Source organism: Colletotrichum truncatum (genome assembly GCF_014235925.2).
Source record: "Colletotrichum truncatum strain CMES1059 chromosome Unknown Contig_0008, whole genome shotgun sequence".
Lineage (NCBI taxonomy): Eukaryota > Fungi > Ascomycota > Sordariomycetes > Glomerellales > Glomerellaceae > Colletotrichum > Colletotrichum truncatum.
This window is the reverse complement of record NW_027222405.1, coordinates 1-21,763: the sequence shown is the minus strand read 5'-3', so window position 1 is coordinate 21,763 and position 21,763 is coordinate 1. Positions and strand designations below refer to the sequence as shown.

The window sequence follows — 21,763 nt, the reverse complement described above, 5'->3', positions numbered from 1 at the left end:
AATACCAAAGCAGGATTCGTCACGCAGGCGAAGCAGCGCCACACATCGTTTACACCGCGCAAAAGACTCGCAGGAAGACCGTTCAGATGGCACCAGAGACTGGGTCACCCGGGCGAGGGGGTGCTGGAGCACCTCGTCAACGCCTCTCGAGGCGTGAAGATCATGGGTGACCTACGCAACAAGCTGCCTGACTGCTCAGCGTGTGGAAAAGGGAAGACAAGACGAATTGTTCGACGTGCCCCACGCGAGTCTATAGCGTGGGCAAAACCAGGATCAAGAGTGGCGTTCGACTTTCACTCGATTAGCCCTCAAGGATACGGAGGCTATATGTCTACGGTAATACTCTCTGACCGACTAACAGGATACTCGTGGGACTACTACCTTAAGGACCGTACAACAGAGACGCTCCTCGAGGTATTCGATCTCTTCATGGCCATGATGAAGACGCAATATAATATACAGGTCAAAGTCTTCGAATGTGACCGCGAGGTTGCAACGATTCATCAGCAAGTCGCCACTCACCTTCAATCTCAAGGGGTGGTCCTCGAACCCTCTGCGCCCAATACGCAGGCCCAGAACGGAGGCGCCGAGCGAATCGCAGCAGTTATCAAGGAGAAGGCTAGGACCCTTCGCGAGGCAGGCAAGTTCCCTGAGATGCTGTGGCCCGAAATCGTTGCCGCCGCGACGTATTTATACAACAGGACGCCGTCAGCGGCGCGCGGCTGGAAAACGCCCTTCGAACGGTTCCATAATCAGTTTCGCGGCCCAGATCTCGGGAAGCCTCATCAAGCCCACCTTCGAGCGTACGGCTGCAAAGTGTATGCGCTCACAACAGACGCACAGCTGGGCAGGAATAAGTCGAGAAAGCTTCAACCGAGAGGATGGATAGGCTACCTCATTGGGTACAGTACTAGCAACTCCTACCGCGTGTGGAATCCGCTTACTGCCCGCGTTATCACAACGCGAGACGTTGTGTTCAGGGAAACCGAGTTCTTTAATAGAGATATCAACGAGCTGCGGGATGACCTCAAAGACCTCGACGTGAACGAGCTCAACGCTCTTCTCGCGCGACTAGAGGTCTCGCCCACAGGGATAACATCTCCAGAGTACGCACACACCGCAGACGAAGAAGTCGATGAAGTCCAGTACATTGAAGACGAAGAGGCACAAGAATACACCGCACCGCCGTCGCCTAAGTACGTGGAGTCACGATTCGAACTCAATACACCACCGCGGACGCCACCCACCTCGTTCTTCGCAGGCCTTGAGGAGGCACTCGGAGTGAAGGGGTGGAGGAAGAGACGTGCTTCGATCGCTCCTGAGGCGGTTCATGCACGCGAATCGATCCACGAAGAGTTTCCAATTACCACTCCGCGTACCTCCTGGCAAGCCGCTTTCCTCGGCGGCACCAGAACGGGTAGAAAACGAGTGAAGATGAAGCAAAAGGCGAAGAACGCCGATACCAGCCTGGAAGCGGTAGTATGTTGGAACAACAGACTCGAAGGTCTCACCGTAGCCGGACGTGGTAATGGTATGAACCCTGCCCCTGGGCCCAGGAGGAGTCTTAGAAACCCTGGGTGTGAGCGTGCCTTCGACCTCCGTCAGGGAAGAAACCACGTTGATTCGAGGGTAAAGGAAGACCTTCCCTCTGGGCTAAGCTCCCACAACGGTAGGCCCGTGTCAGGTGACGGGGGGCCCGCGGTTGAGACCGTGGCCTCTAGCGTTCCGGGAGAGGACCGTCCTCTGCCCCAGCGAAAAAGCCAAGCAGGCGTACTACCCCCAGTGCCTCAGAAACATGCCGATCTATACGGCCACCCCTACGAGAGGGGATTCCGAGAAGCGGAAGAGAAGCACCTCGCGAGCCACGATGAGATGGATACATACGTCGTCGTGGACCGTAGAGAAGCCGCCGGGCACCAGATTCTGGGTTGCCGGTGGGTATACGTCTATAAAACGGACGAGAAGGGAGCACTCCAGAAACTCAAGGCAAGGATCGTTGTTCGAGGAGATCAACAGGCTAAAAACGCTTTCAAGGATACATACGCTGCGACCCTCGCTGGACAATCGTTCCGAACCCTTATTGCCACCGCGGCCCAGCAAGATCTTACCTTACTGCAGTACGACGCAGTTAATGCCTTTGTCCACGCTCCGATCGACGAGACAGTATATATGGAGTTTCCACCGGGCCATGAGCAGCAGGGGAAGGTCCTGCGGCTGAAGAAGGCTCTATACGGCCTTCGCAGGTCCCCTCTACTGTGGCAACGGCATCTAGAGAACGGTCTGAAAGCAATGGGGATGGAACGCGTCGCAGGCGAGAATTGCTGCTGGCGGAAGGGACGCATGCTCTTCTTCTTCTATGTCGACGACTGTGTTCTCGCGTTTCCCCCTGAGTGTAGAAACGCTGCTGAGCGCCTCATTAACGGGCTCAAAGAGAAGTACCACCTGGAAGGCGGAGACCCTCTTCACTGGTTTCTAGGAATCGAGGTCACGCGCGACCGAGCCAAGAAGAAAATCTGGCTATCTCAGGCAGCATACGCACAGAAGATCGCACGGTTGATTGGTCAAGGCACACATAAAGGATCACAGAGGAAGAACACTCGATTTACGACACCTATGACGAACGAGGAGCTACTGCCCGCCGAGGAGCACGCCTCAAAGAGCGAAATAACGGCATACCAACGAAAGATTGGATCGATCCTATACTTGGCGGTGATGACGCGCCCCGATATCGCCTTTGCTGCAAGCCGTCTGGCGAGGTTTAACCAGAATCCCTCTCAGAAGCATCATCGCGCTGCAGATCGAGTATTGCAGTACATCTTGGACACCTGCTTCCTTAGTCTCGAGTACGATGGCAACAACAAGAGTTTCGAAGTCGCATCAGACGCCAGCTTCGCAGATAACTCGCTAGATCGAAAGAGCTCTCAGGCGTACGCACTACGGCTTGCTGGAGGATTGATCGGATAGAGAGCGAACAAACAAGACACAGTCACAACATCAACGACAGAAGCAGAGCTTCTCGCCCTCTCACAAGCAGCACGCGAAGCTATATTCGTTAGCCGTCTGTTGAGTGCTCTTAATACGACGATTCCAAGCGGCGGAATAACGATCCAGTGCGACAACCTCCAGACGATTCGAATAGTAACTGAGGAACTCGTGACTCTAAAGACGAGGCTTCGTCACGTTGATATACACAACCACTGGTTGAGACAGGAGGTTGAGAACGGCACTATCAACGTCGTCCACACACCAACGAAAGACCTTGTTGCGGACGGACTCACGAAGAGCCTCGCAAGGCAACCGTTTGAAGACTTCATAAAACAGCTCAACTTGGTGAAGAAGGAGACGGAACCACTACGCGAAGAGAGGGACCCTCTCGCAGAGACCGCATGGAGCGGAGGGATCTTTGAAGGAGGAGAGGAATAAGGAAGAAGTCGGTTGGCCTGCCACCCCTAAGGGTAGCCTCCGCTGCTGCGTATGAAGCGCGCAGGAGCGCCCTAGGACCGAGGTCTCGAGCCGCGAAGGCTAAAGGGGTGTGTCAAAAAGGGTGGTAGGCCAGGGGCGCTGGAAGCGATGCACACGCAGAGCGCCTAGGATGCCAGGAAGGCGCTAGGAGGAATGTTTGGCCGAGGACCGCGCTAGGTGCGCTTAGTCACAGGGAACACGCCGGAAGAAGGCGCGTAAGGGATACGGACAGGTCTTAGGAAAAGAAGAAGCACAATACACATCACGATTGACCCCTGAATGTGCGCCTACGAATATTCGAACATTTCCCATTCTCATAGTAGAGAGGCAAAGCAGAAAGGCCCCTGGAGCGCTTTTCTTGCCCCTCTTATAGACAAGGTGTAGCAGAGGACGGAAAGCGAACTCATATTACCTTATCACTAATCTCTTTAGGTAGCACCTTATTTATAAGTGAGTAAGGATAAGTCATACCTAGATAGTAGTAATAACTCTTTTAATCATATAAACCGTAATCATCTAACAAAAGTATTATACATAGTAAGAGAGCATGTTAAGAGTAAAGAGTGAAGAGGTAAGCAATAGGACATAGGAGGAGGATAGGAATAAGAACGAGAAACTAAGGGATAATATTCAAGAATGAGAAATGACGTATAGCATTAACGGAGTATCTAATCCTCCGAGAGAGGGCGAGAGTAAACACAAGAAAGGGATAATAAGGGACCACTAGGCGCGGTTTATTCTTCGTACGGCGCTAGGGCAAGCTGCCAGGGTGGGGGAACAGAACGTAAGTAATACGCGTCTACGTAGAGCTATTGATTTCTCAATATATATCAGTCCGACGCTAGAAATTAGAACTAAGAAAATAACTTATCTTATATCGAGATATTATAAATATCATCCTGTTCTAGCTGCTTTACGTCGAATCAAGGCGAATGAACGAGCCCGAGAGCTGAGAGAAAGAGAGAGGGTTGGGGTGGGAAGGGAGAGATTGAGAGAGAGAGGACGCGAACGACGAGTAAAAATGGCAAGGATGGCTGCAAACATGTTGGGTGACGGCGGGAGGAAGGGAGCCACACATTCCGGGGCTCCCAATAGGTTCACGGGTACCCGTGCGTGTAAAATTTCACGGGTACCCGTGGAAATGACTAAGCAACCTGCCCACGTCAATGAACGCGTCTTGTGTCATACACCTTTCACGCGTTATTTGCATCCAGCACTTCAGTCATATATTCTTAAAAATGGAAATAGCTCTCAAAGACTCAATACTCACATTCCCAGACGACAGTCTCCCCCCTGAAAGCGATCATAAATCTCGCGATGAGCTTTTTATGTCAATCAATAACTGGGCGGCGACAAAGGGATACGCATTCACTACCGGGAGATCAACAAAGGAGAAAAGCGGACGACGGACGATTACATATTCATGCGATAGGTCGTGTCATCCGCCAAGCACATCAATAGCGCGGCAAAGGCAAACTACTAGTAGGGGGACTGGTTGTCAATTTTCCGTCCTTGCTAAGGAATCTTTGGATAAGAGCACATGGAGCTTGAGACACCGGCCCGATAAGCGTTTTTCTTCTCATAATCATCCCCCAAGCCAACATCCGTCTGCTCACCCAACGCATCGTAAGCTATCTGAGGAGGATCAAGCCAAGGTTGCCGGTCTTTCAAACGCTGGCGTCGCACCCAGGGACATCAGAACATACATACGACAAACGACAGACTCTATAGCGACCCAGCAGGATATCTACAATCATATTGCAGCCGCTAAACGAGATGTTCGTGAAGGGCAGACCTCGATCCATGCACTTGCCAATCAACTTGATGAGGAAGGCTTCTGGAGTCGCATGCAGTTTGCACCAGATGGCCGAGTTACGGCTGTCTTGTTCGCTCATCCAGATTCCTTAGCCCTTCTCCAAGCCTACCCAGACATCATGTTACTAGACTGTACCTATAAGACTAATAAGTATGGTATGCCACTTCTTGATATAGTTGGCGTCGATGCTTGCCAACGGTCGTTCTGTATTGCGTTTGCATTTCTTAGCGGCGAGGCAGAAGATGACTATACCTGGGCTTTGGAGCGGGTCAAATCCTTGTATAGTCAGTGCAACGCTAGCCTACCTGCGGTTATCCTCACAGATCGCTGCTTAGCATGCATTAACGCTGTTGCAACCATCTTCCCCTCTTCTGCATCTTTGCTTTGCCTCTGGCATGCGAACAAGGCCGTTCTTCAACATTGTAATCCAGCTTTTGACTCTACTAAGCCAAAGACAGTCAACAATCCTGCAGCGCTCAAACCTTCAACTCAGAGCTGGGAAGAATTCTATAACTCCTGGCATTCGATCATCAGCTCGCCATCTGAGGTGGTTTTTGAGGAGCGCGTTTCCCAGTTTGAGGAACGCTATCTTCTGGACCATCTCGAAGAAGTCGGCTATGTTACGTCCGTTTGGTTGAAACCATACAAGGAGAAGCTAGTGAAAGCCTGGGTCGATCAGCATACCCATTTTGGCAATGTGGCTACTTCGCGAGTTGAGGGTATTCATGCACTACTTAAATCGCACTTGAAACGATCCACATTAGACCTTTTTGAAGCTTGGCGAGCAATGAAGCATGCTTTACTAAATCAGCTATCGGATCTAAAGTCAAATCAAGTTAAATAGCAAATACGGATACCAGTTGAGCTTTCAGGGTCAATGTACGGCGCAGTGCTTGGCTGGGTATCGCATGAAGCCTTGCGCAAAGTAGAAGAGCAACGGAAGCTGCTCACGAAGAAAGACACAAATCCTTCCACAGCCTGTACGGGGACGTTTTCTCGAGTATATGGTCTCCCATGCTTACACAAATTGAAGACTTTACAAGAACAGAATCTTGTTCTTCTACGTGAGCACTTCCATGCACATTGGCATTTGAGGCGTGATGGAGCGCCGCAGCTATTGCTGGAGCCTCGCCAGCGCATAGAGCCCAGGTTGCAATTAGAGAATCCCAGTATTCCCAAATCAAGCACTAGACGAGAGCCTAGCGGGTTCGAAGTTGTTGAAGTTGCTTTACGGGCCCCAAGCAAATGCAGTAGGTGTCATACAGTTGGCCATACTATGACTTCAAAGGCGTGCCCTCTGCGATACACGCATTTATTGCCTGAACCGACACCTACTCCAGATCCAGCTACAGTATCAACTGCGATATTTACCGGGACGACGACAGATACACAAGAACCTCCTTCAAACGCCGTGCAGGACGTACCAGAGTTGGTTCAACCGACTATTGCTATAGTGGTAGAGACCAGTATATCACCACCTCGGGTATTATCACCATTTGCGCATTCGCATTCACCTTCGCTGCCAGGATACGATTCACCTCAGGCGATATACGGACGGTACTGTGCAGCAAGAAGCGCCTGGTACGGTGCTCAACCTCGTGGGAGTGTCAAAACAAACCAGGAGTATCGAAGGGCAATGGGACTTCCGCTACGTTATGACAAAAAGTGTTATGAGTGGTGTCTTGACTATAAGCAGATGAAAGGACGCTGCACTACCTCACACGGGTCAAGGGATTGGACGAAGGAGGAGATGATGGCTTATCTGGACTGGGATAGGGCTGAACACAAACGGGTCGATGAGCTGATTATTGCGGAAGATGGACAAAACCCCTTTAAAAACAGTGAGAGAGGTATGAGCGAAGTCTGGAAACGAGTCGAGCAAGATAAGGCAGAGCAGGAGGCGTTATACGCTGGTAGTAAGCCCGAAGAGTGCATCGTAGTAAAGTCGTAAACTTTCCGGATAAGTTTGATGCAGGCCGTGCCTCTCATTGGCTCATGAGCCCTATATCAGAGTTGCTTAGTCATTTCCACGGGTACCCGTGAAATTTTACACGCACGGGTACCCGTGAACCTATTGGGAGCCGAATCAACCCCTCGATAATCAACCCCACTCGTCAATAACCTTCCCTCGCCCCGCGCAGACTTTATACGCACTTGATAAGTCAAACCAAAACCAAAGAAGCACTACCTCTCCGACAAAAAACCATAAAACCTCAGGTAATATAGACGGAATATGTCCTCTTTACCGCAGCAGGTCTGCCCTACCTGGGTATTTGCAAGCGGCTCAAACGCCCAGTACGTCATACCTCCCTAGTAGTTATCCCTTGTTTAGCCCCCCTCCTGTATCCTTCCTAGATTTTACATCTACTTCCTCAAAACCATCCTACTAACGTTATCTATCTCTTTTCTCGTCGGAAAGTGCATGTAAGAATCGCGCCTGGTTTACGGAGTATATACCTTTCGAATCCGTAACGTATAACTACGTCGGCGAGGGCCCTCGTGTCTACGGGGTCGGCACCGTTGAGCTGCCTATCGCACAGCCTCCCAGGGCCGATGGGCTCAGTATGCTGTCTACTCTCCGCCTTGAGAACGTCTTGCATACACCGGACAGCATTTGTAACGTCATCGGAGGCATGCTGCCGCTTAACTTGATCGGAGGTAGGAAAGGTGGCGACGGGTTCGGCCGTTATGCGCTCCACCAGGCGGACGGCCACCCAGTGGTCTACTCCCGCCCAGGACAGACGCTCTTTGTTGTTCAGTTGCGAAAGCCCCCTAGCGGGCTACAATACGGGCCTTCTACGCTAGAGGAGGATGTTAACTATGTAATTAATGTATCATGGCCAGAAAGCGAGAGGGAGCGTTTCAAGGATCACCTCCGACAGTCAGACGGGGTTAGTCAAGAGGCCGGGTATACTAGGAAGGAGAAGCAATGGCTGAAGAAACTGTCGAATTGAGGGTTCAGAACGATGTATATTCCGTTATGTGTGTAACTGTCTAAGGGCCCTTCAGGGGCGCGTAGGGAAGGGGGTATGCCACCCCCTGACCCGGGGCTCGGCGCTCGGAAATAGTGTTCTGCCGAGCGTTGCCGAAGCCTCGCGTAGCGCGCTCAATCTGACACACCCCCTCAGGGGAGCGCCGAATCGGGGCTTCCCTGCCCTCGAGTCGCCCTCTCCCCCTCGTATTTAGATTACACTGCGTTCAGAGCTCTTCTTTCGCTCATCCCTCGGCTGGTAGGCTTTCTACTGCGCTGTCTCCTCTCCTTCTGCTAAGAGGACGTTTTATACGTACAACTCGCGTACCACAGCAAGTCACGAGCTTCCCGTGGCACTCGGAGCGCGCTTCTCGTGGTCTTCGACCGCCCAGACGTCTTCCTGCGCGGCTCTCTTGGCCCACGCTTCTTCGTCTTCTTCTAATTCGCGTCTCCGATTCCGCTTCAGGAGCTCTGCCTGTTCGCTCATACGGACCTGCTTCCGGAACTCGCGGAACTGTGGGAGCGCGAGACTCTTCGTCAGACCGTCTGCCATAAGCTCTGACGACGGTGTGTATGCCACGGATACGCGCTTCGCTGCGACCTCTTGTCGTAGCCAGTAGTTGTGAATATCCACGTGCCGTAAGCGCGTCTGAAGGGTCACTAGATCCGTTGTCCCCAGTCGAACGGTCTGTAAGTTGTCGCATTGGATCTGAATCGTGGGTACGCTGCGCTTTTCTGCGGGAAACGTCGCTTCCGGCGCTTCTTCTGTTGGAAGGTGTACGTTTAGCGCGGAGATCAGGCGGCTTGCAAATAGCGCTTCCTTTGCTGCTTGCGAGAGGGATAGCAGCTCAGCTTCCGTCGTAGATGTGGTGACCGTGGCCTGTTTGTTAGCGCGCCACGCAACGAGCCCGCCGAATAGCTTCATAGCGAGCGCCTGAGAGCTCTTCCGATCCAGGGAGTTGTCTGCGAAGCTGGCATCTGACGCCACGATAAGCGTGTCTTCCTCGCTGCCGGGTTCGCAGCCGTATTCGAGGCAGAGGTAGCGGGTGGAATAGAGGTAGGCGAGCGCTCTGTCCGCTGCGCGTTGGTGTTTCGGCCCGGGATTCTGGTTGAAGCGCGCGAGACGGCTTGCCGCGAACGCGACGTCGGGTCTCGTCATTATTGCGGCGTATAGGAGAGTCCCGACCTTCTTCTGGTACTGGTTGACTTCCCACGCGCTGGCCTCTCCTTCGTAGGGTAGAAGCTCCTCCAGGACCATAGGAGTGTACGAGCGCGCTTCAGAACCGTCTTCTAACGCGTTAGCTGTGGGTGGAAGCAGCCGCCTCACCTTCTCGGCGTAAACTGCCTGCGAGAGCCATAATCGGCGTGTGGCTCGGTCTCGTATGACCTCGATTCCTAAAAACCACTGGAGGTCTCCGCCTCCTTCGAAGTGGTAGCGCTTCTGTAGCTCAGAGACCTCCCGCAGCGCTGCCTCCTTGCGCGCGCGGGGAAACGCCAGTACGCAGTCGTCCACGTAGAAGAAGAACATGACTTCGCCTTTTTGCCAGCAGCAATTCTCGCCTGCCACGCGTTCGAATCCACGTTCTACGAGTCCCTTTTCTAAGTGGCGTTGCCACAGGAGAGGGGAACGTCGTAGGCCGTATAGCGCCTTTCTCAATCGCAGGATTCTTCCTGGAACGCGGTAGCCCGGCGGAAGCTCTATATAGACGGTCTCGTCTAGATCCGCGTGGACGAAGGCGTTTACCGCATCGTATTGTAGTAATTCTAGGTCAAAGCGCGCGGCAACGGCCATCAGAACTCGGAACGACATACCTGCGAGCGTCGCGGCGTACGTCTCCCGCGCGTCTCTTGCTTGCTGGTCTCCTCGAATAACCAGGCGTGCCTTGAATTTGGCTAATCGCCCGTGCTTATCAAGCTTGTAAGTGTATACCCAGTGGCATCCGAGGACCTGGTAGCCGCGCGAGGCGCTTCTTGCGACCTCTTCCCACGAGCGGGACTCCTTGTGCCCGTCTAGGTGGCTTCTTTCAGCGCGCAGGAACTCCTCCCGGAAAGGGTGACGTTGCAACTGATCGTGAGACGTTGGCAAAGGGGCCAGATCCCTCCAGTAGGCGCCTTTCTTTCGGCCTTGCGCTTCCACGCGGGAGCGGAGCTCGGTCGGCGCCAACGCAGTCACCACATCCCGGTTACCGCGCGCTCTGAGATCCTTCGTCTCTTCTGCGAGCGTCTGGCTCCGGTCTCTGTGGGAGCTGGGCTCACTTGTCTCAAACGCTTCTACCACGGAGCAACCTTCCTGGGATTCACTTGCCTCTTGCTGACCTGTAACTTGGTCTTCCAAAGGGCCTTCATCCGCGCCGTCATTCCCGGATTTCACGGTGAAGGTTGCCTCGGAAACCCTCTCAGGGGCGCGCGGCTGGCCAGGCACAACGCGATCCCTTCGTGGGCCGTCTTGACGTCTAGGGTTTTGTTTGTGAAGCGTCGTTCCAGCTAGAAAAGCGGCTTTGTACGACGTCCGTGGTGTGACCTTCTTATAGATGGGCTTCGTAGCGGGGATATCCCGCGTATGCTCTTCTCCCCACCCCCTCACGTCGAGCTCGGTGAGCACCGCGAGAAAGGATGTGGGAGGCGACGCCTCCGGCGTCGGAAAGGGCTCAAACCGCGCTCCCGTGTATTGCCCTTCCACTTGCTTAGGCGCGTCCGCTTCAGCGTTATGGTGCCCGAGCGCTTCTGCTGCTTCCAGGGCAGGCTCACCGGGATCGGCGTGCTCTGAGACTTCTTCTGCTTCTTCGTCAGCGCTTTGTATATAGTTTTCTGAGCCCGTGGTCTGTCTGATCAGCTCCTCTATGCGCTGCTGAATCGCCTGCAGGTCGAGGTGGTTGATTTCTTCCACTAGGGACCTGACGTTGCCGTCGAAGTGGCATTTCTCGTTAAACACCACATCGCGCGTGGTAAATACTTCACTACGCAGGGGATTCCATATCCGGAACGAGTTGCTTGATGTGTAGCCGACTAGGTAGCCTATCCAGGCACGCGGAGCGAGTTTCTGGCGCCTGTTGCGCTTTCCTGACAGTGTGGTGAACCACGAGGGGTCGTTGAATACATGGATCGTTGATCCAGAGTCCAGGATCGCCGATCTGAAGAGCTCGTATGTCTCCGGAGCGGTGTGGAAGGCACTCGGGACGGTCCCCTTGCTTCGGCCATATAGTCAGTGTTCTTCTTTCGCTGGTTCTCTCACCTTCCTGACACGGTTTGCGAGCGTTTCGTCTTTTCTCATCCGCTCGTCGAGGTTCGCGAGAAGCTCTCTACTCGGCTCGTACCACTCAGGGCGCTCCCGTTCGTTGACGAGCCAGCACTTCGAGAGCGGGTGAGGTTTCAGGCACGCAGGGCACAGCCGGTTGCCCTCGCTCTCCCCATCGCTTCTCTTCCGCGACCGGTCTCTGCGAGCTCCTCCTCTGGAGCGCGTGTTTCCTCGAGATCCCCGGCTGCTTCTCATTGGTACCGTTAGGCGCGCGGGGGAAGTTCGTTCCCCTTCCTCTTCGTTTCTTGAAGTGGCTTCTGTGGTAGGACCAAACGCTCCGCGTCCGGCCTGCTTCTTCGGGTTGTGTTGAGAGGTTGTTTGTAGGAACCGCCGCGCGTCTGACAGGACTTCTCCAACGCTCAGTTTCTCGCTTTCGACGCGTTCGTCCTTGACGGTCTGGTATGAGAAGATCCATGTATCGGCGTAGCTGTGGCTCACGGCGTAGGTGAATTCCGGGAACCATATACTGGGGAGCTCGGTACCCGGGACGCCCGCCGCTGCTGCTTCGTGGATTGATTCTTCCCACTTCGTAAGCCACTCTTCCAGCTCTTTCTTCGTTGCGAGTCGCTTCCGCTCCGGTATCTGGAGCGCTCTCTTATATGCTTCGCTCGCGGCGGTGCGTCTCTCACGAGTGGTTATCCCTACGCGTTCCTTCAACGCGTAGACCCAGCGGTCCAGTGCGCGGTCCGCGGTACAGCAGCTCTTGAGGAGAGAGGTGCTGACTGTATCTCGGACCCAGTCTTCGAGCACGCGAATCCCTTTCAGGAACGCTTCATGGGTCTTGGAGCGCTCCATATATTCAGACCGACGTTCCTTATACAGGGCGAGATTGGCTGCCGAGAGCTCCTCCAGCGCTTGTGCGCGCGTTTCGTAGTCGGCGTCTTCGTTTAGCACTTCGGCTTTGCCGGTCTTGGGGTGATCGTATATTTCGGGGCGCTTCGGCCGCTCCATCCGCCGCTCGAGACGCGTTTGTCCCGTGTTTAAGGCGCCTGGGCGCTGGGGATCGATATATCGCCAGAGGTCGTAGGACTTGGCCTTCGACTGCAGCTGGTCGATCCATAGGATCCAGTCGGCAGGGGTATTCAGGGTGATTTTCGCGCTTGAGGAGGACATTTCGACGATAGGGGTTCAATTGGGCGCGTAGAAAGGGCTTTCGTATGCGTAGAATAGATGGCTGGCGGCGTTTAACGTAAACGCAGCACGTATCAGACTGTTAATTGTCGAATTGAGGGTTCAGAACGATGTATATTCCGTTATGTGTGTAACTGTCTAAGGGCCCTTCAGGGGCGCGTAGGGAAGGGGGTATGCCACCCCCTGACCCGGGGCTCGGCGCTCGGAAATAGTGTTCTGCCGAGCGTTGCCGAAGCCTCGCGTAGCGCGCTCAATCTGACAGAAACACTTTGCTGGGGAGTATGAGTTTCTTCTAACCTATGGGCTTAAGATCCATAACGAGGAGGACCGGGAAGAAGGCAGGAATATTGCACGTGCTATGATGGAAAACGAATCAGAATAGTTATAGTAGCTATACACTAGTTTCGAGCTTACCTAGGCGTCTAGGGTTTAGTAGATATAATCTAAATAATAATAAGGATATATTACTTAGGGTTATTAATAAAGGACTAAACATTGAGTTCTTTAATCGACTATATCTATAGTATATACGCTAGATAGACTTGTTTATTTCTGAGTTACATGATAGACCAACTACTAAGCTCCCTTAGTCGGTAGTATCTGCTACGTATACGCTAGGTAAACCTCGAGTAACGAATAAAATAATACTCCCTCTAAAGACCTATGGTTTGTTAAGTACTAGGGATTACAAAGGCTAATTATATGTTCTGAAAGTTGCGGCTAGTAGTATATCTTTCAAGCCCCTCGGAGACGCTGACCGCCGAGGCTTGCTATACGATGCTAAATAGATTAGCCGGGTGAAAGAGATTGCGAGGATTCTCAACATCGACATAGGAACTTTGTATGACGGGTGTAGTCGGTCTGCTACACCGGAATAAGTCAGTATATAGGCAGCCGGGCACGTTGAAAAGACGATCGCAACGCATATTGTCTTTATTTACCTAAAGAAGCCAGGGATTCAAGCCAATAATATCACGATCGAGGAGCTCAAGCGTCTGAGGACGTGCTTCACAGAGTAGGGCCGCAGGCCTCAGTACGAGATCCATCTCACCCGAGGACCTTATAGCGTCCCTCGACTAGGGAGACTCACGGGGATTCAATTCAAACTCTCGTCGTAGGAGAAGAATGTTATATTGCATAGTCTTGAACCACGCATTGTATACGAGGGCAACAACGAGGGCAACAACGAGGGCAACAACGAGGGCAACAACGAGGGCAACAACGAGGGCAACAACGAGGGCGACAACGAGGGCGACAACGAGGGCGACAACAAGGACGACAACAAGGACGACAACGAGGGCAAAAACGGGGGTTATTTAGGCAATTACCTCCCGTTCGTCTCTCAACTAGGGAGACTCACGGGAGTCTAATTCAAAATCTAGTCGTGGGAGAAGAATGTCGTATTAGATGGCCTTGAACCACGCAAGTCAAGAGTAGACATATCAAAGAAGGAAATGCTGGAACGATTTAGGTATCGAGCTATCCCCCCTAGTCAAGGGCCTTGTGGCGTCCCTACCTCGCAGAGCGGGGCTGCAGGCCTCAGTACGAGATCCACCTCACTCGAGGACCTTGTAGCGTCCCTCAACTGGGGAGACTCACGGGGATCCAATTCAAACCCTCGTCGTGGGAGAAGAATGTTATATTGCATGGTCTTGAACCACGCATTGTATACGAGGGCGACAAGAAGGGCGATAACGAGGACGACAACGGGGGCGATAACGGGGGTTATTTAGGCAAGTGTGTCCCGTTCGTCTCTCGACTAGGGAGACTCACTGGGATCTAATTCAAATCATCGTCGTGGGAGAAGAATGTCATAATACATGGCCTTGAACCACGCAAGTCGAGAGTAGACATCTCAAAGAAGGAAATGCTGGAACGATTTTGATATCGAGATATCCCCCGTCCTCGAGGACCTTGTAGCGTCCCTACCTCGCAGAGCGGGGCTGCAGGCCTCAGTACGAGATCCACCTCACTCGAGGACCTTGTGGCGTCCATGAATTGGGGAGACTCACGGGGATCCAATTCAAACTCTCTTCATAGGAGAAGAATGTCATACTGGATGGTCTTAAACCACGCATTGTATACGAGGGCGACAACAAGGGCGACAACAAGGACGATAACGAGGGTAATAACAGGGGTTATTCAGGCATCGAGATCTCCCCCTTTCTTGAGGGCCTTGTGGCGTCCCTCGACTAGGGAGACTCACGGGGATTTAATTCAAAATCTGGTCGTGGGAGAAGAATAGTATGTTGGGTGGCCTTGAACCACGCATTGTATACGAGGGCGACAACGAGGGCGATACCAAGGACGATAACAAGGACGATAACGAGGGCGATAACGGGGGCGATAACTAGGGTTCTTTAGGCAAGTACGTTCCATTCGTCTCTCGACTAGGGAGACTTATAGGAATCCAATTCAAAATCTGGTCGTGGGAGAAGAATGTCACATTGGATGGCCTTGAACCACGCAAGTCAAGAGTAGACATGTTAAAGAAGGAAATGCTGGAACGATTTGGGCATCGGGATATCCCCCTGGATAACGAGGTAGAACAGGTCGAGCAGGAAGTCGAGGAAGATGGCTGAAGAGATATTGAATACAAGGGCGACAACGAGGACGGCAACGAGGACGATAGCAAGGGCGACAACAAGGACGACAACAAGGGCGATAACGGGGGTTATTTAGTCATCGAGATATCCCCCTAGATAACGAGGTAGAACAGGTCAGGTAGGAATTTGAGGAAGATAACTAGAGAGATATTATATAGAACCCAGCGCTTCATTAAGCAAATCCCATTTAAAGAGCCTACCAACTAGAGACTATAGTATATCAGAGCATACGGTCGGCTCCGAATTACCGGGTATATCACATCGGTTAGAATACGGGGCTACAAAGCAGCCCGCCCAGCCACCCGGGCAGCCGCGCGGCCCGCGTGACTAGAAGAGGACCGAAGCCTCCCTTCCACACGTCACGGGCTAACCGCATCCTCTCGCCTGCCTTTAAGTTCAAGGTTATTTCGGATTCTCTCAACAACGACGGAAGGCCACGTAGCTTGGTAGGCAGAGCACTCCTCTAACTAAGGAGAAGACCCGGGTTCAAGTCCCGGTGTGGTCGGTCATTTTTGCTACGATGGCCTTTTTTTTTTTGCTCCGGAATGGCGGTGCTTTTCCCCACGTGCGCGCGCCGCACGCCGGCCACCGACGCGGGGCACAATGCTGGAGGGGATCCCGGCGGCCACGCCGTATTCTTGGGCCTCTATAGCCCGTCCGATCGCTACGCAAGTCGGGGCTACTTAGCCTGCGGGAGGTTGCGTCGGCAGCTACGGGAGTATTCGTGAAGCCCCAGTCGGCAGCAAGCAAGGGATTCCACGTTTTCGCATCAATCACCAGATAGCAAGCCCAGCAGGATCCCAACAAATATAGTCCGTCGCAGTCAAGGTTTGCGAGAACACAAGGTAGCTTAACTATTTAATCCATCCCGACTCGGACAGAATCGGCCTACCCAAAGCCAACTACCAACTTCACCCGAAAAGAGCCTAAAGAAGTAGAGCAAGAGGACTCAGGCGCGATGTCTATTAATCAAGCGCTTGAAACTTTGGGTTAGGGTTACGCATACTGCCAGAGGTGTAGGCCCTCACAGTCGCTATGTACGGAAGGGTTTACAGGAGCGGCAGTGAGCAGCAGCAGATGAGGAGTATTATCGGACGGGAAGCAGACAGGCTAGCAGCGGTCCCGGGGTCCGGGTCCAGGTCCAGGTCGAGATCTAAGATAATATAGGAGGCATAAAGTAGTAAGAAATAATAGGAAAAGAAGGGAAAGGTAATCAGTTCTCCATATGTACTACGGATGAGTATAGCTGCTAGTAAAACAGAGGCTATACGTAGTTACTAGTTAGCAGCTGCAGTCCGAACTGCCAGAGACGGGTAATCGATTTGTTGTCTTCCTACCACCGGAAGTGGATCAATAGCTTTAAGCGCATTCCAAGTCTTCATAATCATCTCCAAGTATTTATCAAAGCCGCTGTCAGGCCCGATTGTTCCATCTCCAGTAAACTCAGAAGCAAGGTAGATGAGTTCATCAACCGTGACATCCCTGTGATCTACAACAGAGATACAAAGAATATAAGCTAGGATATTCTTATGGGTTGAGATTACACCCGAGTTACTAAAGTTATACTTATAAGTATATATATCGACGCGAATGATTGCGTTGCTATGGCTAGTCAGCTAGTCTATTAGATATCAACCTATAGATCTAGGACTTACTGCTTAACGCAAACAAAAAACTTCTTATCATAGCTCTCACCAGCCGAGGTGTCGCCAAGAATGGTTGAGAGACCGGTTTTAACAACAGCTTTGAAGCCATCGAGAACGCCTCGACTTCCAGTATCAGAAGAGCCGAAGAAGGCATCCACAGCTTCATCTACCCCTTTGCCTGGCTATAGAAGTATATGTTTAGCTTGATATCCCTTATAAGGAGTTAACTCCACTCACTGTCTTCTCAGCGTCAACTTGGACATGACGCTCAAATCGGAGTGCTCTCTTTCCAGGAACACTCGTCTTCATTGCGGACTCATGGTCCAGAAACATCTTCTCCAGCCCTGCCTCAAACGTGTCTAATCGGGCATCAGCAAGCTTCATCATAAGCTCAAGCTGTTCTTTAGCCTTTGCTTCCTCTTCCTTGCTATTGTCAAGCGCGTTCGCAATAGCACTAGCAACTTGACCCATAGTGATAGATGATTAGTTTCGAAATAATAAAGTAACAAAGTAGGTATTAATCTTTTTCTAGTTCATTAATAAGATAGAGCTTGGGGGTTGGTAGATTACTTTTGAGTAGCATATCAATTGAATACTTATATACTTTGCTTATTATAAGATGAGTAAGCCGATAATAACTTCAAGAGTTGGACGAATAGCTCCTTATTCGCTCTAGTTGATTGAATTTGTAAGCTACGCCAGCAGACAATACTAACTACTTGCTAGTAACAAGACTGTGTTTCAGTTGCATTCGTAAATCAACCGCCTCAGGTCTTCTTTATACTTGTATAAGTGCATAGTAAGCGTATAGAATAGTATAGTTGATTTCTACTTTTGAATTACTTATTTAGTTAGTGGCTGGTTAAGAGGCAGAGCTTCTTCGAATTAAAATCACCTACGGTTTTTAGTGGATAGCTGACTTTATTTGCTAGCTTTCTTAGCTCTATGCATGCAGCAACTACTAGGGTAATAGAGACAAAAACAGTAGGGAAGCCGAAGCATCGAAGGTATAGTGGCTAGCTGAAATACTACTACTACTCAAGTATTCCGTCCCGTAAAGCGTTGCGGTTCCTACTAAACCCTTACTATCATTCCACCCCGATTCCGTCTGATTCAGACAGAATCGGCTATATAAACGGTTGCAGGTGGTCCGGGCTCTCATACAAGATTGGCTCATTCAAGATCTGGATTTTCCGTTCTTTCCAGATCGTGGGCCAGGGTCCAGTATTCCACCCCGATCGGGCCCACCGATAGACAGATAGGTAGACAATACGAAAGGAGTAATAGCAAAGGCAGGTAATAAGTATAACACCGAATACTAAATCAAGGCAATAATTTATTTACTCAAGTAGGTTATTATTTCTATTAGGTCCCAAGCCGCTTAGGATATAATAACAAACAGCACATATCCGCGTTTACGCAACTAATAAAGTACGTTCTCCTGCTCTGTAGGCGCAGGTTCCTCAAAAGTTGCGGAGTGGGTCACCAAAGTAAGCCCCAATATTGCCAATATCAATTGGCAGATACTTGTTAAAGATTCCGCCAGCAAAACCAGCAAGTGCACTACCAAGTTTCTGTTTAATACTTGCAACGAATCGCCACTATAAGATAAGGTTAGCTCTTCTTAATCAAACTACCTTACTAAGTTATACTACGTAACAACTTACCTGGTAAGGCGTTCTGTTCTTATCGTGGAATACCAGCCAACGCTGAGTCTTTTCTTTATCCTGGCCGTACTGGAAAGTTTCGTCGACAACAAAGGTGAAGTCTTCACCAGCCGTCTTCTTCTCCTTAAGCTTATCTAGCCAGTCCTTCTGGATAAAGAGGACGCTCTCCTCGTCTCCTATGGTTGAAGTTAGCCCCATATCCCCTGCAGAAGAGAATACCAGACATGAGGAACTAGTATTATCCTATAAGAGAAGTCATACCCTTATCCTTGTTGAAAAAGGGGACAGAGTAGTACTGTTCCTTCTTCTGTTTGAACATCTGCTGCCACTCAATAGTGATCTCATTCGTCGTAAGATCGCCGGCGCGGACGAAGATCTTATTATTCTTCTCAACAATACCCATTTTGAAGGTTGTTTTAAGAAGTATTAAAGTAAAGGTTAAAGTTGTTTAAAAGTCTGGTAAGGTAGCGGAGTAGTATTATGATAGATAAAGGCTTGCCGGTTGGAAACAGATGCCAGTTTACCAAGTAGGAAACAGGATATTTATAATTTTTTTTTCCCTCTCTCTCAAGTATGTCATCATAACTAGAGGGGCCCTAGATACCACCGCCTAAGACATAATAAACATAATCCGTATCATAAGTTGCTACATAATAATTACAGCACTCATAGCACCATGGGGGAGGTCATATGCTGTGTTGCCGTTGATTCATGATCGACTTTCCTAATCTAGTAATCAAGCGCTAGGCCGTTTGCAGGATGCAGCTCCCCACACGCCTACAAGATCTGGTCTTCAGCTAGCCGCAGCACTGGTTTCCGGACCAATAGAACTGCTCAGCGAGGCAGCAGTAGTACTAGGAATAGAAAACTTCAGCTCCCCACTAGCGACGAGGTTACCAAGTACGGGGGTCTTCAGCTCCATACCAGCAACCACAGACACTCGATCGCATATATATGCTATCTCATTCCAATACTTAGCTAACCACGATGCGAATGGTTCCGTCACATTCATGAATGCGGGTTGCATGCGAAGGTGAGTAAACAACAACTACAAGGGCATTAGCTTCCCGGAAGCAAGCAAGCCAAGTTGCTCAGGCAGCCTCAAGTCGGATAGCAAGGTTAATATTCGTTTGAGTAGTTCTACCTATATTATATCCTATTGGCCTAGTTACGGCGAAAGTAGTAAGAGCTACTGAACATATTTTATGCAATGGAAGAAATCATCAGGCAGCCTCATACTCAAGAGACACACTAGCACAATTGTCGATATGCCCTGGCCTCCTATGCATGCCAGGTTCTAACTTTCAAATAGGAAACCCCCAGCGCCCAACCTGAGCATTGTTTTTACTAGTTGACTACAGACAATTTCATCTTAAGATTATTTTACTTCCGTATTACACTACGAAAATGTACTTTGCCGAGCATCGATTCTTAGGGGACATAACCAAACTCCCTACTAACGAACACAATCCAGCCGGCTCAGCCGTAGCGGATGCACCAGCTCTCACGCTCGAGAATGGACTTGTTCTTACCTATGGGGAGATTAACGGATTCGCTGGCGACTATTTCGGCTTCGAAGAACCCATATCCTCAGAGAGCAGTGTGACCGAGAGAAAAGCCAGGTTTCAACGCTGGTTCGACCTGCTCGGGGTTGCTCCTGGTGGTAAACTCAAAGCCGAAGCTCTGCGGTCGGAGCTGAAGCTTGTGAACGACCAAGCGGACAGCGTTTTACGATCTCCCACTGGTGGTACTGCTCATGAGCTCGCAGTAGTATACGAGAAGACCCCACTGGATATTCGACATCTAGATACCATCTCTAAGGATCCTAGGTGGGGGCCGAACGGCGCCCAATTCATGCGGCTTCTAGAAACGAACGTAGACCATTTCGGTGCCGAGGCGCGCATTGCATACAATACCGGTCATACGCTTGCTCTAGAATGGGCCAGTAAAGGGCAATTCCAGAAGGCCCTGGCTATCAACGGGTTTGCCGACCACTTCCTCGAGGATTCTTTTGCCGCGGGCCATTTGCGAGTCCCCAGAGCATTAATCATGGAAGTTAGCAAGTCGGCTGCTGCTTACGTTGACAAAGTTGTAAACGCATATGCGAATGTAGGCCTAAGCTAGCCCGTCTTTCTGCTGGGGCTATAGAACAGAATGCTAACTATAAGACTACAGGTGATGCACGAGGAAGAGGGTGAAGTCGGTGTTTGGGTTGAAAGCCCCTCAGGAGAGAAGTGGAAGGCTAACATACAGTCCACGACGCAAACTACTAACATACAGTCCACGACGCAAACTACTAGTTTTCGTTGAAAAGCCCATACAAAAAATAGTGGAGACGCCAAAGACAGGGGGTAGTTTGCGTAGAATATTTGCCGAGTACGTTTGGTTGACGTTTTGTTCCATAAAACCCGTAAAACCGACATGCACGAAAAGCGCCATTCGTATAGATTATTTTTTTCAGGTTTATATCCCCGTAAACCCAATAGAGAGGAAGAAATTCAAGGTTTGAAGTTTAGTATGGGTTATGATGTGGTTGGTTGAAGGTATGCACGGGCCAGGTTAACCCCAGGGTTACGCCCGCGCATTATCGAATCGTAGGGACGACCAACGCAACCGATGTGACCCAGGAGATGGGAGGAGTAAATGCGAGAAGGAAAAGCAAGTAGGGAAAAAAAAAAAAAAAAAAAAAAAAAAGGAAAAAAGAAAGAAAGGAAAAAAAAAGGAGAAGGAGGAAAACAAGGTAAGGTAGGATAGGACAAAAAAAAAGTATTTAGAGTAGTATAGAACCCCCATATAGTTCAGAAATAAAAAGACAGAATATTATTATTAGCAACCAGACCAAGCAGTAAAACAACCCCACGTTTATTAACCATGGAGCAAGCCATCAAGCCATTTGTTTACAAGCCAGAGTATCCAGTCGTCATATGTACAACGTGCAAGTTTGCCGTCGTTAGTAACGAGGTCGCAACCCATTTAAAGACCCGCCATTCGATCATTTCCATTACCGACCGGGCCAAAATCATACATGCCGTTTCAAGTTTACCCGATATCATTAAAAGCCAAGCCGAGTTAAAGTCATTGCGTTACCCACAACCCACAGACGAGCCGGTTCCATATATCACACCGCCGAGGCATGATGGATTACGGTGCCAGCCGTGTGGATATGTTT

At 50.7% G+C, this 21,763-nt stretch overlaps 8 protein-coding genes across 8 annotated transcripts; 4 read left to right on the top strand and 4 right to left on the bottom strand.

Moving 5' to 3' along the window:
- Positions 1 to 4,790: 4,790 nt before the first annotated feature.
- Positions 4,791 to 6,122, top strand: CTRU02_211481 (uncharacterized protein; the record flags this gene model as incomplete). The annotated part of the gene is made up of 1 exon (XM_070205639.1): positions 4,791 to 6,122. One exon carries the CDS (start codon positions 4,791 to 4,793, stop codon positions 6,120 to 6,122), a length of 1,332 nt encoding a protein of 443 aa, XP_070060452.1.
- Positions 6,123 to 7,036: 914 nt separating this feature from the next.
- CTRU02_211480 (uncharacterized protein) lies at positions 7,037 to 7,213 on the bottom strand (the record flags this gene model as incomplete). Its single annotated transcript, XM_070205638.1, has 1 exon — positions 7,037 to 7,213. One exon carries the CDS (start codon positions 7,211 to 7,213, stop codon positions 7,037 to 7,039), a length of 177 nt encoding a protein of 58 aa, XP_070060451.1.
- A 298-nt stretch (positions 7,214 to 7,511) lies between these two features.
- Positions 7,512 to 8,232, top strand: CTRU02_211479 (signal sequence receptor alpha subunit; the record flags this gene model as incomplete). Its single annotated transcript, XM_036734088.1, has 2 exons — positions 7,512 to 7,573; positions 7,698 to 8,232. The coding sequence occupies 2 exons, from the start codon at positions 7,512 to 7,514 to the stop codon at positions 8,230 to 8,232; spliced, it is 597 nt and encodes a 198-aa protein (XP_036574183.1).
- Positions 8,233 to 11,451: 3,219 nt separating this feature from the next.
- CTRU02_211478 (gag protein) lies at positions 11,452 to 12,339 on the bottom strand (the record flags this gene model as incomplete). The annotated part of the gene is made up of 1 exon (XM_036734090.1): positions 11,452 to 12,339. The coding sequence occupies one exon, from the start codon at positions 12,337 to 12,339 to the stop codon at positions 11,452 to 11,454; it is 888 nt and encodes a 295-aa protein (XP_036574185.1).
- A 1,179-nt stretch (positions 12,340 to 13,518) lies between these two features.
- CTRU02_211477 (uncharacterized protein) lies at positions 13,519 to 14,045 on the top strand (the record flags this gene model as incomplete). The annotated part of the gene is made up of 2 exons (XM_036734091.2): positions 13,519 to 13,553; positions 13,817 to 14,045. 2 exons carry the CDS (start codon positions 13,519 to 13,521, stop codon positions 14,043 to 14,045), a joined length of 264 nt encoding a protein of 87 aa, XP_036574186.2.
- A 2,887-nt stretch (positions 14,046 to 16,932) lies between these two features.
- CTRU02_211476 (uncharacterized protein) lies at positions 16,933 to 17,398 on the bottom strand (the record flags this gene model as incomplete). Its single annotated transcript, XM_036734092.2, has 2 exons — positions 16,933 to 17,109; positions 17,165 to 17,398. The coding sequence occupies 2 exons, from the start codon at positions 17,396 to 17,398 to the stop codon at positions 16,933 to 16,935; spliced, it is 411 nt and encodes a 136-aa protein (XP_036574187.2).
- A 992-nt stretch (positions 17,399 to 18,390) lies between these two features.
- On the bottom strand, positions 18,391 to 18,997 carry CTRU02_211475 (uncharacterized protein; the record flags this gene model as incomplete). Its single annotated transcript, XM_036734093.1, has 3 exons — positions 18,391 to 18,528; positions 18,595 to 18,770; positions 18,856 to 18,997. The coding sequence occupies 3 exons, from the start codon at positions 18,995 to 18,997 to the stop codon at positions 18,391 to 18,393; spliced, it is 456 nt and encodes a 151-aa protein (XP_036574188.1).
- A 611-nt stretch (positions 18,998 to 19,608) lies between these two features.
- Positions 19,609 to 20,718, top strand: CTRU02_211474 (uncharacterized protein; the record flags this gene model as incomplete). The annotated part of the gene is made up of 2 exons (XM_070205637.1): positions 19,609 to 19,627; positions 20,069 to 20,718. 2 exons carry the CDS (start codon positions 19,609 to 19,611, stop codon positions 20,716 to 20,718), a joined length of 669 nt encoding a protein of 222 aa, XP_070060450.1.
- Positions 20,719 to 21,763: the final 1,045 nt, after the last annotated feature.